This window comes from Rhododendron vialii, chromosome 10a (assembly GCF_030253575.1).
Source record: "Rhododendron vialii isolate Sample 1 chromosome 10a, ASM3025357v1".
NCBI lineage: Eukaryota > Viridiplantae > Streptophyta > Magnoliopsida > Ericales > Ericaceae > Rhododendron > Rhododendron vialii.
This window is the reverse complement of record NC_080566.1, coordinates 579,945-598,212: the sequence shown is the minus strand read 5'-3', so window position 1 is coordinate 598,212 and position 18,268 is coordinate 579,945. Positions and strand designations below refer to the sequence as shown.

Here is an 18,268-nt window from a genome sequence, read left to right as displayed (position 1 = left end):
GACCACTGACACGTGGCATCTGACGGTGTCCTAACACAGTAGGAGTATTATCTTTTGAAAGAAGTTTATACAAGACCAAAAAAAAATTCAAAAAATATTTTTGGATCTTTTGTCGTCTTAAATGAAATTCTTTTAATTTGGTTCATGTTTTATGATTCCTCTTGTTGAGAAGAATAATATGATATTGAAAATTTAATCCAAATCTAAAAAAAATTTAAAAGAGAAAAAGAAAACACCATGCCAAAAAAGTCTAAAAAAAAAAACAGGCCACGACAAAAATATTGAGAGCATAATAGTAGCACATACTCATATAAGAGCATCCATATTGTAATTAATCAAAAACAAAATATTGCTAAAGTTAGCACTGTGTGTTTAAAAAAATAGTCACATTGTAATAATTAAAATTAACAACTCCTACCTAATAATCAAATTTGAGCTTTTGAATAATAAAAAAATAACAAATATTTTTGCCATTAACCAAATTCAGTGGTGCCCACCCTCCACAACTTAACACAGCTCAGAATTCGAATATTCGGATAATTTTTTGGGTGGGTACTATCCACTCGGCGCATCCGAGTCGTTCATTGTCGTTTTGGACGGCTCGTATTTAGAGATAGAAAAAGAAGAGAGTGTTTGGGATGGAAGGAGAGAGAATTTCAACCCAAGCTGTCCAAAAATAAATTGGACGTTTCGAATGTATCGAACAAGTACCACGTGGGATATATACCCATCAAAGAATTTTTTTATCCTTTTTTTTTCTAATAAGAGAAAGCAGTACTGTACAAGTCAACGGCTCATTCACTTTTATTCATACCACTGTTTGTACGTGCTGTCAAAGTTAGGGTAGCCAGGTGGCAGTGAGAGAGCATACAGTACATACATATAGTTTTATTACTTACATCATTACATGATCCATACATACATACATACACACACATACATAATCATAGGAAACCTTATAAGGAAACCCCATAGACCGTTCGGAGACTCCCAGAGTAGATGGAAAAGCATCACTACAGCTTCCACGTGGCAGCACGAGGCTCCTCCGCCGCCACCTTTATGCCCGAATAATACTAAAACATATCTTCTCTTCTCTTTTTAGGAAGGAGGAGTACAGTAGAGTAGATATAGATTTAGAGACGAGGACCAGGGCCACCAGGCGTGGTCATCATAGTACTGATGCAGTGGTTTGTGTTATCCCAGGTGTAGATCTCCGTCCCGACAGCCGGCTCCTCCTCCTCCCCCTCCTCCGCCGCCTGCTGGGGGCGCTGCCCGCCGTCGTACGCGCCGCCATCATTCACCATCTCGTCCATCTGATGACCATGGAGAAACATGTCCTGTGAGTATGTATGTGTTTCACAAACTACTCCATGTCACTTAAAGAGTCCTAGAAGTATTTTCCCTCAATTTGAATACCTCTTTTTCCGTAAAATTTTCCGCAAATTGATTCTCTTCCCCGGGGTTTTTCCTCTGTTCATAATCAAATGTTGGACAAAATTAGGAATTTCGGTTAGCAACAAATAAATAAAATACTATACATGTAGATGTTTGTGTGTGCCGTGATGTTTGTGATTATCTCTTGTGATAAAATAAAATAAAAAATAAAAAAACACGTTCCTCGATGTGATTGCTATGATTGGACCACCAATTGGTCAGAGGTTTGCATATTAGATCGAGACGCGCGATATTTCCGTTTGACCAAAACAAAAGATCGAGACACGATGGTTTGGAACTCTGAGTTGCTGTGGGGCAGTCCATATGGTTTTACTCGGCTTCAAATAGCCCGCTAGTGGACGATATGATTAGTCTCTCCAAAATTATTATGGGTTCGCCATAACCTGGTTTAGACACCTTGAGTTGTAGAAAAAGGATTCAGAGGCCTCCTATTATTTGGTAGCACTCACCCACACAGATGTGGCCTCTTTATCTTGTTCTCTCCCTTTTGGGTAACGAGGAAACAAGGAGGCAGGATCACCGCAGACCCAGATTCCTTCAACCAACTTACGAGCTACAGTAAGTCAAGGCATTACCGCCGAAGGAGTTGAACATGGGACCTTTGGGATTAGGCTGGTTCTAGCGACATATAATAGATGCAGAATATAAGGGTAGTAGTGAAATGAAATGCAGTGAGGTGCACATACGACATAAAGAAAAGGAGAATTGATTACTGTGGTATAGAAAATATTGCCGGAATCCTCAACTTTGATACCATGTTAAGGCTCGAATGGACCATCTGTTCTATATTTTTATTTGGGAAGGGTTTTTTTTGTACTAATTGGAGACAAGATCTACCCAGAAGTTACAACGGAGCATGCTATGAGTCTATGATAGCTTGACCTGCAGTTGGTCTTTGATGTCCATTTCACGAAAAAAGGCCGTAGTCAAAAGACTCTTGCTGGGAAGCAGGTGAGTGCGTAATTGGTTTATCAAAGAGCTAAATTCAGGTTGTCTTTTGTGTTATTTTCATCTCTCTCCTAATATGGTATTAGAGCCTAGAAGATGATCCGAGGCAGAAAATTTGACGGACAGACGAGACAGAACGGAGCAAAATTGGATGCAATTATGCTGTATAGACGATATTGACACGGATTTTGGTGATTCACCTCCAAAATCAATAAGGAATTGACAAGACGCGAAGAGGACAGACGAATTTGGGGCTCTCCAAGGACAAATCGACGAGTTAGACTGGAAGGGCCGATATTTATTTGCCTAGAATGTAGTGACTTCCCTCTTTAGACATTATATTTGCCCAGAATGTACGATGTAAATACCCATAAATATGAGCGTAATTTTGCAAATAGAGTCGTAAGGAGTACTTGTAAGGGCAGGGACCTGAGGCTGATAACCTAGTGTGTTACTGCTTTCTTCTAGGAGCTACTTGTTTACTCTGTAGATTGGTTGAGCTAACCTAGTACCATGTGACTCCTGTATGACACTGATGAAAAAAGGGGAAGAAGAGAACAAATGACTATTGATGGAGTAGTAGACAATTGCAGATGCGGAGGTAAAGAACACAGGGAAAAGAGAAACTACTTGTTAAACTTTAGTAGAGAAGAGAAGCTATGTAACAACGTGCAGCGTTGACTTCTTGGTCCACATAAATATCATTTTTACCCTCATTCCTGATGTGTAAGACCTACGGACATTTTCCCCTCAGTCTGGACCTATGTAGCACCGACACGGACAGGTGACACGATACCGACACTTTGATACGCGAAATTTAAAAAAATGGAGGACACGACACGTTAGGGGACACGTTTTAAAAAGCATATATGTATACTATCACATGAAGAAAATGTAAAACAATTAAGGTTCTAATTGTAAATATGCAACACCACATATACGTTACATTATAACCATCATCATATCATTCATAAAAGTATTTCGACTAAAAGCATTTGATCATTTCTGTGCCTTTTTAACCAATAATCCATCATCCGTCACCCAAAAAATATGACTTCCCTAAGTTTTAATTAGATCCTACTATTTTTTTTATCAACCTCGACTTGTTTTCCAAGTGTCTGAAAGTGTCCGGAGCATTTTAAAGTGTCCCCAGAGTGTCCAAATAGATAACATTGATAAAAAAAATAGTACACTTGGAAATGAGTGTCAGACACTTGTCCGGAGAGTGTCGGTGTCCGACAAGTGTTTGACACCAGTACTTGACCTCTGATGAAGTGTCCATGCTACATTGGTCTGGACTAAGGCTAAGTGTGACAGTTTAATCTCTCTGTGCAAGAATGTCTAGTGAATAGGTTACTTATAATTCTAGACCTACCGGTTGCATGTTAAATTGGTAAGTCTGTATTGATTCCTTGAGGATCAACCTATTTGTCACCAATACAACTTAATCCTGTCTAAGGAACCAGCATCCTTGTTGGCTTAAAGTTAAGGTCTAACTCCGTTCTCGACTAGGCAGTTGTCTTACTGCCTAAGCTTCTGTAACGTTCCTGTCATTTTCTCCTTTCCATCAGGCAAAAAAGCTCTATGTGTTTGAATTCCTTGGGATGGATGTAAAGCTAAAACAAATAGCTTCTACACCAAGAATACTAAATTGTGTACATGGAGATGTGAATCTGCGTATCCAACTGATTTCCTGGTGGTCGGATTCTCCCAATCCTTTCTTGAGCTGGACTCTCACCTAAAGTTCTTCCTTAGACAAACCAGAGCACACACAGCTCTCAACCTATCTGCACTGCAATCATATTTGGCAGAGGTGTTCTGTTCCTTTATGGGCATTTCCATGTCATTATTGGTTACCAATGATGAGGTTAATAGGTTACAATGGTCCTTAGACTCCAAGGACTGCAAAAGACTTTCATCATCAAAGTCGAGCATCTTCTGATGTTAATATTTTTTACGTCAGTCCGTTGTATCCACTCTAATTGACTTTTAGCCATATGTGAGTTGTATATCCGCAAGAGAAAGATAAATCTATTGTGTACTTGTATAACTAAATGAAGGCATGTGTTTGACCCCAAAAATTTACTAAGACAACTAAGCAACTTGGGAGATGAATCCAAGATATAGGGAAATCATGGCAAAAGGTTCCAAAAACTGCAAGGTCAACGAAACTACTTTGCACGGCTCACACTAAAGTCCCAGCTGCATGAAAACAAACACAAATGATCTTTGATAAAACACAAACAATAACAGAACTCATCTGGTATCCAATCAATGAGGATATGGGCGGGGGAGGATAGGAGACAGACCTGACCTTTGGCAATCTATGCACAATGTGGTTGCTCTTAGAATACCACTAAAACAGTGGTCCCCCTATACCTCCAAGAACCAAGGAGCCAAATGGACATTTTGCTATGGAACCATGTCCCGAAATCAAAGCCGAAAGGCATAAGAGGGCAGGCCTAGAGACCTAAATCAATTTCAGTGTCTAGAGCATCGGTTGATCTAAAATAAATTTTACCAAGAACAACACTCATTGCATAGGGGTACACCGAAATGCTACCCTCTTGAATCGAGGCTGCAACGAGGCTTGATATCTACTACGCATAGGTGGAACAGTCTGTCTATGGCTCTGCTAATTTCTACAAGGTTATAGGTGGATAATACTTCCCATCAATCTTGACGAATAACCATATTCCCTGCATTGTTCCTCAGAGATGGTAGATAGGTTAATCTTTGAAATCATGTCATACATTGTCAAATTAATATTTCCCCACTTTGTTTTTCGGCCAAACCTTACGTTTCCTAGCAGAAAGAAAGGCCTGTAATCTGGGCTCATATAACTTCTAGGTTCATATATTGGCCGGTTACTCATATGCAAACTGTTTTTTGGCATTTTCGACTTCATTCATGATCATATGTACGATTCATCTCCTCTTCTTTTTATGTGAATGAGTTGAACTCTTGAACAGCAATCCAACTGCCAAATGGTCTGGTTTGAAGACTTTGCCAAACTAGTCACTTTCTGACCCTCTTCTTCTCCACTTTCATTTTTTGATCATATTCTTCTCTGCTTTCATGATCACCTACAGTTCTTCTGCCCTTACCTTTACTGGCCTACAAGTTCAATGGCACCCCTAGACTGTCCAATCTTCTTTAAGGGTCCAAAAATCAAATTCGTCAAATGCCCCAACCACGGGTGATGTACTCCTAGGCTATTTCTTCTTACAATTTGCTCAAACCCAAAAGAGGCAAAAAATTCTGTGTATAACAGGCATTAGCAACTGCTCTATGAATAATCTGTTCCTGCAATTTCAACTTTCTCTTGATTTCGTTTCCCCCTATTACACAATCATCTTAATTCATAAATAACACAGACAACACTCCTAATGTGTATTGTGCAATATTCTAATCAAGTCTTGTGCGACTTAAATGCTTTGTCTAGTTTGTGGTGGTCATTGTAGAGATACTATTTGGTCATCATTTTTCTTCTAAACATTTTTTGTTTTTGGTAAGTATTTTTCTTGTAAACATTTATTGTGCATACCGATGCTCTGGACTATCAATGAAAGAAGTATGGTAATGTGTACATAAATTGAATTGGGTCTCTAGGCCTGCTCTGTCTGATTCCATTTGGCATTGATTTGGGGGCATGGTTCTGCAGCAAAACAGGTATAGGGGGCCACTATTTCAATGGTATTCTGATAGTAGCCACTTTGTGCATATTGCCAAATGTTAGGTCTATCTCCATTCCTCCCCCACCCATACCCCCAATGATTGGGGATTACATGGGTTTTGTTATTGTTGTTGTTGTATTTTTCTTGTAAACATTTGAAATGTGTTGATGCTAATATCTTGAACAAGTAATCATGCCCAGACGTAGGAAGAAAGAAACTAGTGAAGAAATAACTTCAGTTAGTAGAATTTCTTAGATGACATACCTGTCCGTGCAGAGCTGCTACTGCTTCCATCATTAGCTGTGACTGCATAAAGTTTGTGTTTGGTGAGCATCGGTATCATTTATTACAATAACCAGCTTTTGTTATTGTAATCAGAAATGTTTTTGAAATCAAAGTCAAATTGTCTTTAAATTTGCAGAATGTGAATGTGCATAGAATGTTATGGTATTGCGAGAGCTATCCCAAGATATGATAAATATGTATCACGATAGTGTAATGATGATATTAACCTGTAAAGATATTCAATTTCTCAGAATAAGAAGATGCTCTCAATTTTCTAATTCTTAACAGAATTGTGCATTGAATCCTTGAAGTCTGGTTTTAGCTTCAGTCTTTCTCTTCTTGTTCTGATTATGTGCCTGTTCTCTCATTTTTCTAGTTTCATCTTTCTTTCGCTTATTGTTTGTGTTGTTAGGTACATCTTGTGTAAAATATGGAAATTTGGTACCTGCACAATCTCAAGATTCTCAACTCATTCATTAAATGCCTTATTTTTAAATAGAATTTTGTTTCTCTAATGTTAAATATGACGACGTTATCTGTCTATAGGATATCTAAACATGGTTTTATCTCGGTGGGCTAAGGTCTGGTTGGCAATTTAGGTCCCCATGAGTTTTTAAGTTACCTTTCAGCAATATGTGGTAGAAGTTACCTTTCTGACTCTGGTTTGCAGTAATATGGCATCTAGTTGCCGTTGTATGGCATCTAGTTGGTGCTCCAATTGACTGAGCTCAGTCACATCTAGCTGATCAACCTTTTGCTCTTCAAAATATCTGCAAATGTGCAAAGTATCGCGTCACCACTCAAGTGAAGTAAGTAGTGCCAGAACAGGAGCTGGTAATAGAGTACCTTTGGAGCATTTGGAGTAGGTCAGTGCCTTTCCTAGTATTCATGTGTTCCACGGGAAGCTTCTGTTATCATAGATAAACCAGAACCAAATAGTTAGATTGCCTTTTGTCCTTAATCCTGCCTAACTGGTAAAAGGGTAACACCTTACAACAGGGGTGATGCTTCAATGCAGACAAGGCATTTGTGAGTGATGATGAGACAAAGGTTAACAAACTAGTAACAGATGTAGGACTGCAAAAAATTCATGATAGCCCTCGGAACAGTTTTTTTTCAACGTGAAGAGAGGTAGAATAGTTTTGTGACTTCAGCCATTGTTAACAGCACTCCCGTAGCTCTTTTCTTTCTTGTGTCATAAAAATTAGGATGGATGGGTCTGTGGGGAATGACTAGAGTCTACAGCGCGATGGTGCAGTCATGGTGTGTTAAGTCATACAGGTGTGTAACGTTCACATGGGCAAATAAAGCAGTAAATAAAGCTCAACTGTCAATTTCTGTGTAAATGTTGCCCTGTAGTTCTATTACTGGAGCAACCCCGCCCCTAGCTACATGGGGGAAAGAACCTCTATTCCTTGTACAGATTTCAAAATGACCTAACGTTTTCAGCCCATGTCTCTAAACTGCATTCTACTGTTTGTCCATAAAATACCATATGTACTAAACTACAAAATAACATAATAATCCCAGCTTTTGTATCTCCAGTGACTCGTTTCTAATCATTTGGTGGAGAAAACAGAGTTGCATCTCAATTAGTGGTTAGCCAGCCAAAGCACTTATCATTTCAGGTTTAGTTAAGATCAACATATCTTTAGCATGGAACTAGTTTTTTTCCAACCTGGGATTCTTGAACACTCCCGCCAGCAACTTCTGCATCTTTGTGAGTCTGATAATGATCGAGGATTTTTCTCAAACTGCATCATAAGAAATATCATGTAAGTGAGTCCAGCATTTGTAACTACTAACAAATAGCGATATAAATTGCATTCAAACCGGAAATTTATAATATTCAGAGCAAAACAAGTAGTACAAGAACGCGAAGAGAGTTGCACACAGCAGTCCTGGTGCTCTACAGATACAGAGGGTAAGTTAACTGTTCATATGTCTGATGAGTTCAAAGGTAAGAACTGTTACTACTTCAGTAGATAAAAATCATCGTATGAAATGGTGATGTTAAGCAGACAATGCAAGTCATTGGGTAAATTACCTATTGTCCGATTCTTTGCAAGATGGTTCAACTAGAACCTATATTGTTATAGATAATGGATGCTTGCTATACAGCTCTACTTTATGTAGCAAATCTTACTGTTTGACAGCTAGTCTATTTCTCACATTTAAGGTATCTAACAAGGCATTTTGTAGACGTATATTAGAGATGTTCAAGGACATAATGTTGTTTATCTTTGACCAAAATTTATTGAGCTTCTTATTTAATTGAGTCAGTTTGGGTAGGAGACAGAAAATGATGACAAGAGATCTTCAGTCCTAAGAAGCACGTGGTACAGGAATGAGTGCGAGAACTGGTACAATATGGGTGCGTCGATACGGCGAAACCTAAAAAATTTAGAGTATGGGTACGGTTGGGGTACGGCTATAACAAATGTATTATTACAGTTTAGAGGAATGTATAACATGTATGTATCCCACTCCAAGTAAAGGAAATAGGTAAATGACTTGGGCAATTACTTAGGCATTCAACGTCAAATAATAGTTTAACGCTAAATTTAAGGTGCAAATTAGAGTTTAATGCCATTATGCTAAAGAACCTACAGATCAAATTCATTATTCTACAATCATACTAACCATAGAAAAAGGAAGTCTTGTCAACTTCGTTTCATCTCTGGTTTGCGTACGGCTTAATGTATCTTGGGGTGTACTTCTGAGATACTACAAAAGGCAAAGAAAAAACTTTTGGTACATGTTTCATGTACCCGGTACAGGTTTAGAAGTAACCATCAAAGTACTGGTACCTGGTACGTTACAGTGTGGGTATGGGTAAATGTATGCCGGGATTTTGAAAGTACTAATGCTTCATATATATTCACATAGCTTAAAAGGGTGCTTACAGATATGGTATGATGGGAGGAGAGAGAGGGTGTAAGAAAGGGTTACATTTGTGAGATAAAGGACATTACGGATGGGGCTGTGACTACAATTGGATCGCTTGGTGGAAATTAAGTGACACTTTAATGACAGTAGGATCATACCAAGGGTCAAATTTGAGTTCTAAGACATTCATGATCAAGATCCATGATGCATGTCGAAGAAGGGTTTCTTTGCTTAGAGAGCTAGGCTGGCGTGAAAACTATAAACATAACGAATCTTTCTCTGGAGAAATGATAGACAATTTAAGTGCCATGAGAGAAATTGAGGCATACTATTGAGAATAGGGACATTTAAACCTATGACCTCCCTATCTTGAGCTTGTTTTCTTCTTTTTTTGTTTTGACCAGGGAAAAAGCCCAACTTATATTGATAAAATCAAATACATCCCCCAGATTGGGTGGGGTGCGGTGGCGGGAGAATAAGGATCGGGCTTTGGCCTTGATTTTGTTTGTCGCTGGTTCTGGTTTAGCCTATGGAGCACGGGTACTAGTACGCAGTACAGGTACGGGAAACAGCAAAATCCCAAAAAATAGGGTACAGGTACGGCGAATATATGTGTATATATATATATATATGTATATATCCACACACACACACACATAATATCTTTTACTATTTTTATTGCATAAAATGAAATATAAACCCATTTTACCAACAAAAAGCAACATAGATAAAAAGTGAAAATGATATAATGTTTGTGTTTGTTATTGGTAAAATTGAAATACTAAACAATTAGAGGTATGCTGGAACTGGAAGATATAAAACTGTAATTTTTAGAAATTAAGAGACTTTATTGTTGTGGTAAAGAACTTAAGGGGCTATGCTATATTTTTTGTAATATATATTACGATGAAATAGAGAACCCAAGTCATCAGTCGATCGAGAAGCCAGCTAGAAGCCCTAAAGCCTTGAACCCAGTCATCACCTCGTAGCCGTCATCAATTCGATCAACTTTGGTTCTCTCTCTCTCTCTCTCAAAATCAATGTGTCTCTCATTTTGGGCTAAAACGTATCCACGAAGTACCCAAGGCATATCGACGGAGTACCCTTGCCGTACCCAAAGATACCAAAAGTACCTGGTATGATTTTGCCGTATCCGGTACATTTTTGCCGTATTGACGCCGTACCCGTACCCAGTGCGCGTACGGCGACATTTCTGGAGTACCCGAACTTCATAAGGTTTAGCCATGGGACATGAAGAGACAGAGGAGGTTCCGTGGTTGCATTTGATCGGAATTCTAGCCCAAGCGGATTTCTATTTCGGTCTCCGCGCCTGGAGCCTGCTGTGGCAGTGGGGGCTTGCCGAAGTTCTATCTCCACCACTTTGGATAGAGGATCAGCCTCAGTCTTTGGCAACGGTGTGTCCTTCCTCGATTGGAGTTGGTTGGCGTGTTTAATGGAGTTGTCCATGGTGTTGTTTTCCTATTTTTTGCTTTTGTTATGTCTGTTTCCATCGAGTCTGCAATTGTTGTCTCTAATTTGGATTTTGTGCCATCTCGAGGTGGCTGAATGGATAGATTACTAGCTCCACGTCTCCTGATCCATAGAGGTGGTGTGAAGTGAGCCTTGGCTCGTGCTTAGGATCTAGACATTAGTTTAGTCTCTGTCCCTGTTTGTCATGTGTGTTTTTCGGTGATGGGTTGGTTGTAATTTCCCTTTCATTGTGTTCGGATGGAATCGGTATAAGTGTCGTTTGGCTTTTTAATGAAATACTTTGCGGATCCAAAAAAAAACGTGGCCCATAGGCCTAACAAGAACAAATACAATAAAACAAGAACAAAATACACAAAAACAAGAACAAAAACAAAAAGAATAGCGGCTCGACTCCGATGTCGGACCCTAACTCTCCGCTCATGGAAGTGGGTGGAGGAATGTTACTGGATCTAGTTCCTGCCGCAATATCTCCACAGGATCTGCATCTTGAAGTCTCCACCGTCACCGCTAGAGAGCTCAAGAACACCGTTTTCCAGATCGATTCAAAAGCAAGCACTCAGATCTAGAGTTTTAGATCTGGATCTTCGTGGTCCAAATATAATGAGGAGATTGAGAGATCTACTCTCCTAAGAAAAGAGTCAACTCTCTCACAGCCATGGATAGAGGGAAGGAGAGGAAAGGAGAGAGAAGGCTTAAAAATTGGAAACCGAGGAGAATAGAGGAAAGAAGAGAACATTAGGGGGAAAAAAGAGGAGGGGAAAGCACGAAAAGGGGGGCGGCTGGGGTGGGGAGGAGAAACCCACTGTACAGCTCGCTCTCTCTCTCTCTCTCTCTAGAACTCTCCGGTTGTCCTCTCGATCGTAAAATGATGACCTTGAGCTTTTTGTTAGAAACCATACAATCCATCTCAAGACAAGAATTAAGTTTTGAGTCATTTTGCTTGGGAGTTTACATCTCATCTTAAAGGATTGCACCTATTTCAATAGATGTACTTGACGAAGCTTTAGGTTGTGTTCTTTTAAACTTAACTTATTTTTCCTCCACTTTTGAAACTTGAATGAAAATAAGTTATGTTCATCCATTCTTCTAAACTTAAACTTAATTGCCATGTGTTTAGCAGTTCTCTTAATTATCCTCCAAGAGCTATGCAAGACCTCAAATTGATTTAAGTTGTGTTCCTTTCTTCTGCTCATGTGTGGTACAGGGTTGAAGGCGTTGATAATTTACAAATTGTACGATACAAGTCTTTCACACCATTATGATGCCTAGTTCATTCCACTCCCTGAGTGAACCAATTGGGCAATCTAATGTCACATTTTCCCGGTTCATGTAATACATCACATTTTCATGTTCATGTACTACATTACATTTTCCAATGACGTGAAACCATGTTCACATTTGAGATGTATCATACAAGATGCTTGAATTTTCCTCCTAAACTACGAAGATAGATGGTGCAAATTTTCACAACAAAAAATCCTTTCATTTGATTCTAACTTTGAGAATTTGAACTAAGGACTTATTTATGTGCTTATAGTGTAAGAGAAGTCTATTTAAGTGGTGAACTTAAGGTAGAAATTGTTGTTTTGAGGTGTATAATTTCAGAGCTTATTATAGAGAGCAAGAACAAGGGAATTATGAGTTTGTAGGTGAAATGTAGGCTTGGAATTCAATTGTGTGTTGATCAAATAGGTTTTCTCTTGTATTTATAGGCAAGGGAGAGCCACCCAACATCAAATTTTTACCTAGAAATGATTAAAAAACTTCATAAAGTCCCCATAGTCGGCCCATGATAGATCTATAGAAGTTGTTTGTTTTTGCACTTGAATCTTGCGTCTGCAAATTTTGATTTGCTGCTACAAATTTGTATATTTCAAACTTTGTAAACATAACGCAAGGTTTAACCTTTGCCATCCATGTGGCTACTGTTGGAAATTCGTGATGGGCCAAATACACTTAAATAAATAGGTGTCATGTGAGGGAGGAGATAACACATAATTTATGATAAAATACTTCTAACAATCTTTATCCCACTCGAATATTCCTAGTAGTTTGTGCATTCACTCTACTCAACCTCACTCTTTCTAATCATTCTCTCTCTACTTTACATCACACATTTGTCACACCTAGAATCACTAGATTATATTGGTATTTATAGGCTCCTAAATACATGAATCTTACCAAGTACACAAACTACTAGGTGACTATTGACCCTTAGACTCCATACATAAATAACGACTCCTCTTGAACTAACAAATGAATCTTCAGCGACATACATGAATCACACCACATTCATGTATCATGTGTCTCCACAACTCCCTAGAACTACCTAAAATCAAGTTTACTTTTCCAACATTTACTGTAGCATCACCATCACAAACTTGAATCCGCCACCTTCAATGGTAACCATCTTCATAGCCATTTCCATGGATGTGAGAACCTTGAATTTAAATTTTCTATAAAGACTAAGAAATTTTTTCCTTAACTCTTGTGTAGTGCCTTCAATTGAGCATCTTCTAGTTTTTCCTTGAGACGGACATTCCATTGGTCTCCATTCTTGAATTTTGCAAATCTCCGATCATGCGGTTCATAGAACTCATCCATATTTACCCAGGTAGTGTCAAATGCACTATTCTCCAAATCAATAAGTGAATTCCAATTACTAGGAAAATTACTTTCGTGACCTCCATTCTCAAGCTTCAATAGAGTTCTAACAAATTCACATGGCTGAAGTCCATAATCCTTAACTCTATTGAACTTACCAACTTCAATTTTGTCGACAAGAGTTTTTAGAATCTCCTTGTTTTCTTCAACCTTTCAGAGTTTCTAGAATCTCCTTGTCCTCTCCAACAACATCCCACAAGTCACATGCTTTAAAGTAATTTGATAGAATAACTATCATGTATCATGTGTCTCCACAACTCCCTAGAATTACCTAAAATCAAGTTTACTTTCCCAACAACCCTGGCTGCAAGTTCACGCTTTCTAATTTAGTTTTAGCCTTCTCAACTTGGGTCCTTGGGCTTTAGTAGGCTTAACTTACCTTCATTTTAAGTCTCAAATATTTTAATAGCCCCACAACACCTTTCGAAACCTTTTTTTTTTTTTTTTGGCCCAAAATCATTTCTCAAGTAAAATTGGCCCATGTCGTTTTCTTTTTAAAATTGCTTGGAGATCCTTGATCTTGCAAAAATTACAACCCTTGATTTATGAGGCTATTAGTGGATGGCTTAAATGAATCTTAGTTAGGATAATTTGAATCATTGACGCTAAAATCAACCATAGCATATGTTTGTGCATTGTTTTCATTATCAATCATTTGGGACACATTTAGCAGTCTACTAAGAAAATACGAGTAATCAAAATTGGGGTGTCATCAACACCTAATAAGATGCCCTATGCATCTCATTACTCTTGTGATACATTACTTTATGTTTCAAAAAATAGTTAAAAGTCTCAAATACCTTATGCACCTTTTGAATATTGTACAATTGCATGATAAAAAAAAGGTGGATAACTTCTAGCCTATTAGAACTAAAATATTCCCGAAGTCCAAGTTGTAGAAACATCTCATCCATCTAAAGAGGAGAATGCAATAGAGGCGATCAACATGACTTCCATTATTCAGTATAACTAGCTCAAAACAAGAGGAAACTCTAAAGATGGTCAATGATTTGAATTCAAGATTCAACAAAATGGTTGGACGGTTAACGTATGGTGATTGACAATGATCCACATCATGAATTGGAGCTATATTACCGAGTGAAACATAAAAATACAAATTCTGGCACGCCAAAATAAGTTTAGTGACATGATGGAGCTAGTTGTCTCAAACATCATAAAAGCAAGACTATGAGCTTAAACACAAGCTCAACATAAGATAGCAAATCCATTTCAAGCACAGAGGCATAAGGTTTTAATAGACTTTTAAAAGCATGTTTCAGTATTTGGTTGCCCGCCTCAATTCCCAAAACTATTATCCTTTTAATGATTTTTTACTTGACAAAAATGCAAATTAGGTCAAGATTGACCTCGTTGATTTATAGCCATGTTTTCTTAAGGTGATGGTGAGTGAAGTCAATCGCCAGGATCTCCTATAATGTTGAACATAAGGGCATACATTCCAACAACCTCGGCTATTGTATTATTATTATTATTATTATTATTAAATGAGTAAAATTGATGTAAAAGATAAGGGAAATTTGCACTTATATCCCCTGTACTATCACTGATTTGAAGATACACTCCTTGTACTTCAAATTTAAGCACTTACATCCCTTATATGTAAAAATATAGGGGGTGCAAGTGCAAATTCCCTTTCTTTACTTCAAAGTACAAGGGTGTAAGTGTTTAAATTTGAAATACAAGGGCTGTATCTTCAAATCAGTAATAGTACAGGGAATGTAACTGCAAATTACCCAAAAGATTATAAGCAATGCTTTCCACCTTCCATTTTCTACCAATTTCAGAGGGGAGTAAAGTGAAACATTTATTTAAATATTTGTACCTTTCCCCTGCAACTTCTCATACTCTCCCATCCTCTTCCTAAAAAGTAAATCAAAAAAGTAGTCAATATTTTTCATCTGAACCCGTCACTTACTCTCCCAACCCCTCAATGCAAACATTGTATTATGTTGTTCAATTGAGTGGATAAGAGAGGCAATATACATGGACCCAAGTGCGAGTGTGTATAAAATGGCAAATATGTCAAACTCCGAATGTTTTGAAGCTCACGTACTTGACAAAAAAGATCAATAGTAATTACATTAGACATGTCATGAAATATACAATGACATTTCTATACTTGAACTATTTTGGAATTTTACGGAATATAATAGTTTTAAACAATTTTTTTGTGTTTTTCTCTTGGAAAATATTAGGACAGAAAACTCAAAAGTATATTTGAAAGACAACTGATCAAATCCATAGTTGGTGTGGGACAAAACTCAAACTATGTGGCAAAGGGAGAGACAAGGAAAGAAAGTAGCAAGTGATGGTGAAGATATTGAGTTAGAGATGTGCATGGTAGAAAATAATGAATCAATGCTATTAGGATGGTGTTACTACTAGTTTAAAATGGAAATAGGACGGGTTCATAAAGAGAGACAAGGATACGGCGACATTAAAGTTGGTTCGGGGATGGTGTGCTTCAACCTAACCTTAATTTCACCAGTTGTGCATCATTATTTCCAAATCCTCCCCAATCGGGGATGGTGTGCTTCAACCTAACCTTAATTTCACCCATTGTGCATCATTTTTCCCAAATCCTCCCCAACTCACTCATACCATAAGAGGAAGTGGGGGGAAATCAGCATCCCCTAGGATATCTCAATTGGGTGAACCATTGGCACAAGTTTTTACCCTTCAAAATGTTGTTGTTTAAAGGTTCTTGATTTCCAAAATGAGTATAAAAATTTTGATTAAAGCAAAACACCATGCAATCTCAACTCATATACATTTACATTGAACAAAAGTGATTCTAAACTAACTCGGAAATGCCATTGTTTCAATTATCATGTATCATGTTTCAATTGCAACGTAGTATTTGTCATGTCTTCTCTTAATATCATACACTATCGCATGACGAACATGTCATTATACGCAACTCTTAAAATAATTAAGAATTTCATCTCAAATGTGCTCCATCTCCATCTCTGTGGAACAAAATGTTCTTTCCCACTAGCTACATTTCTACCACTTTTTTTGTAAGCAAGGTCGTATTCATTCTCTATTAGATTATTAACATTTATTAAGCACATATTCTCTCTCTCTCTCTCTCTCTCTCTCTCTCTCTCTATTCACCTTTATTAGTGCCGATGTATGTATGCAAATATAAAAACATACACAATGAAGGTTAGTTGCCAAACTATACTAAGCTGTATTCAATCAATTAGCCAGATCAAAGAAAAGATTACATGCAAGGCCAGGAATAGGACATTGCTAAAAAAAGAAGTTGGGGAGAACGTCCTTGAACATTGACAGGACATGGCGACTGCAAGCAATTGCAATATTTTGGCGCGTACAACATCAAAGAAGCATATCCTAGGCATGACCAAAATAAAGACAATCTAGACCCTTTATCCCATATCTCCAGGATAAGCACATAGTACTATGATTTACACACCACAAACAAAAACAACAGACGCAATCATACTGAGAAGACTTGTCTCTGCTTCCGATCCACTAATACAAGCAAACCATGACCCCAACAGACGTAAGTACCACGAAATCAGTAGGAAATATCGACCACCCATTTGCTTCCTGATAAACGCACACCCCGGCTCTCTCTACATACGAAGCAAAACCCATGACCGAGGCTCCAAATCTCCGACCATAGACGAACAGAGAGTTTTCGATATGTATAAAAAAAACCAGTAGAACACGCCCGGGTAGCAAGCCCGAGCGGAACGGCTGTCCCTTATAGCCATAATGACTGCACTAACAACTTGAACAACTAGCATAAGGTGCCGCCGGTTATACGGGTACGTTTCTTGTCCAGCGAGCACAGTTCTAGGAGTATAATATTAGAGACTATTGGGGTTGTGAAGCGATCGTGTCCACAACAGAAACTTCTCGCTTTTCAGACCTACAAAGAGAGAGAGAGAGAGAAGAGAAAGAAACCATCTCTTTCTTCTTCGTATATAACATTAAATTAACAATATCAATTAATAATGGGTGCGGGAAAAAAAAGGGTGGAAATTTGGGGGGGGAATTTGGACGGAAAAAGCCGTGGGTACCTGTCGCCGCTGCAGAACTCGTAGAGGCGGCCGCGGCCGGAGAAGATGAAGAGGCCGATATCGACGTCACAGAGGACGGAGAGCTCGCTGGCTTTCTTCATGAGGCCGCTGCGTCGCTTGGAGAAGGAGACCTGACGGCTGTTCTTGTCTTCGATTCGCTTCAACTGGACCTTACCTCTCCCCATTTCGCCAGAGCCCAAAGATTAGAAAGCCCTAACCCTAGACCACCTATATCTAGTCGTCCGTGAAATAACGACAGGAATCGTAAGGAAAATGAAGAGGGGAAAAGCAGGTATTTGGACCTTGATTACTAAATTTTGTTTTTGATGATTGACAGGATAATAGTGTAGGAGAGAGAGAGAGAGACAGAGGGATAATATAGGAGAGAGAGAGAGAGAGAGAGGCGGTGATTTTGATTCCTCGTCATCTGATACCGGTAGCCGAAGTGGCAAAGTCGGTGATTATGCGGAGAGAAATGTCAAGTGCAAAAAAAATTTACCCGGAAATTATTCCGAAAGAGCAAATCAATGGTATAGTTTAATTGTATCTGTACCGTTGATTTGTCCATTCAGAATAATTTCCGGATAGATTTTCTTTGTATTTAGCACTCCTCTTATGTGGAAGTGGGATCCTTTTGTGGGATGACACGTGGAATCTGGAGAGGTATACGTGGGGACCCACGGTTGGATTCTTGGTTTTGGGAACTGACACGTGTGCGTTTCCGGGAACGGGATATTTGTGGGGAGGAGTTTTTTGGGGCAAAATATCCTGGGGTTTGCGGATCAA

At 38.5% G+C, this 18,268-nt stretch overlaps 1 protein-coding gene, 1 long non-coding RNA gene and 1 other non-coding gene across 4 annotated transcripts; 2 read left to right on the top strand and 1 right to left on the bottom strand.

The window, feature by feature from the left end:
- Positions 1-1,133: 1,133 nt before the first annotated feature.
- On the bottom strand, positions 1,134-17,835 carry LOC131304152 (truncated transcription factor CAULIFLOWER A-like). 2 transcript variants are annotated; one of them, XM_058331283.1, is made up of 7 exons: positions 17,483-17,835; positions 8,044-8,119; positions 7,212-7,273; positions 7,015-7,135; positions 6,345-6,386; positions 1,417-1,470; positions 1,134-1,337 (listed from the first exon to the last, which is right to left on the bottom strand). In XM_058331283.1, the coding sequence occupies exons 1-7, from the start codon at positions 17,665-17,667 to the stop codon at positions 1,134-1,136; spliced, it is 744 nt and encodes a 247-aa protein (XP_058187266.1). In that variant the 5' UTR covers positions 17,668-17,835. The 2 variants fall into 2 exon arrangements, with proteins under 2 accessions (XP_058187266.1, XP_058187267.1); XM_058331284.1 differs by having other exon boundaries at positions 1,134-1,313; positions 17,483-17,834.
- Positions 1,212-2,870, top strand: LOC131304154 (uncharacterized). Its single transcript, XR_009192318.1, has 2 exons — positions 1,212-1,347; positions 2,490-2,870. It is a non-coding gene; the product is annotated as an uncharacterized LOC131304154 (long non-coding RNA).
- LOC131305818 (small nucleolar RNA snoR100) lies at positions 5,967-6,074 on the top strand. The gene has a single exon (XR_009193375.1). It is a non-coding gene; the product is annotated as a small nucleolar RNA snoR100 (small nucleolar RNA).
- Positions 17,836-18,268: the final 433 nt, after the last annotated feature.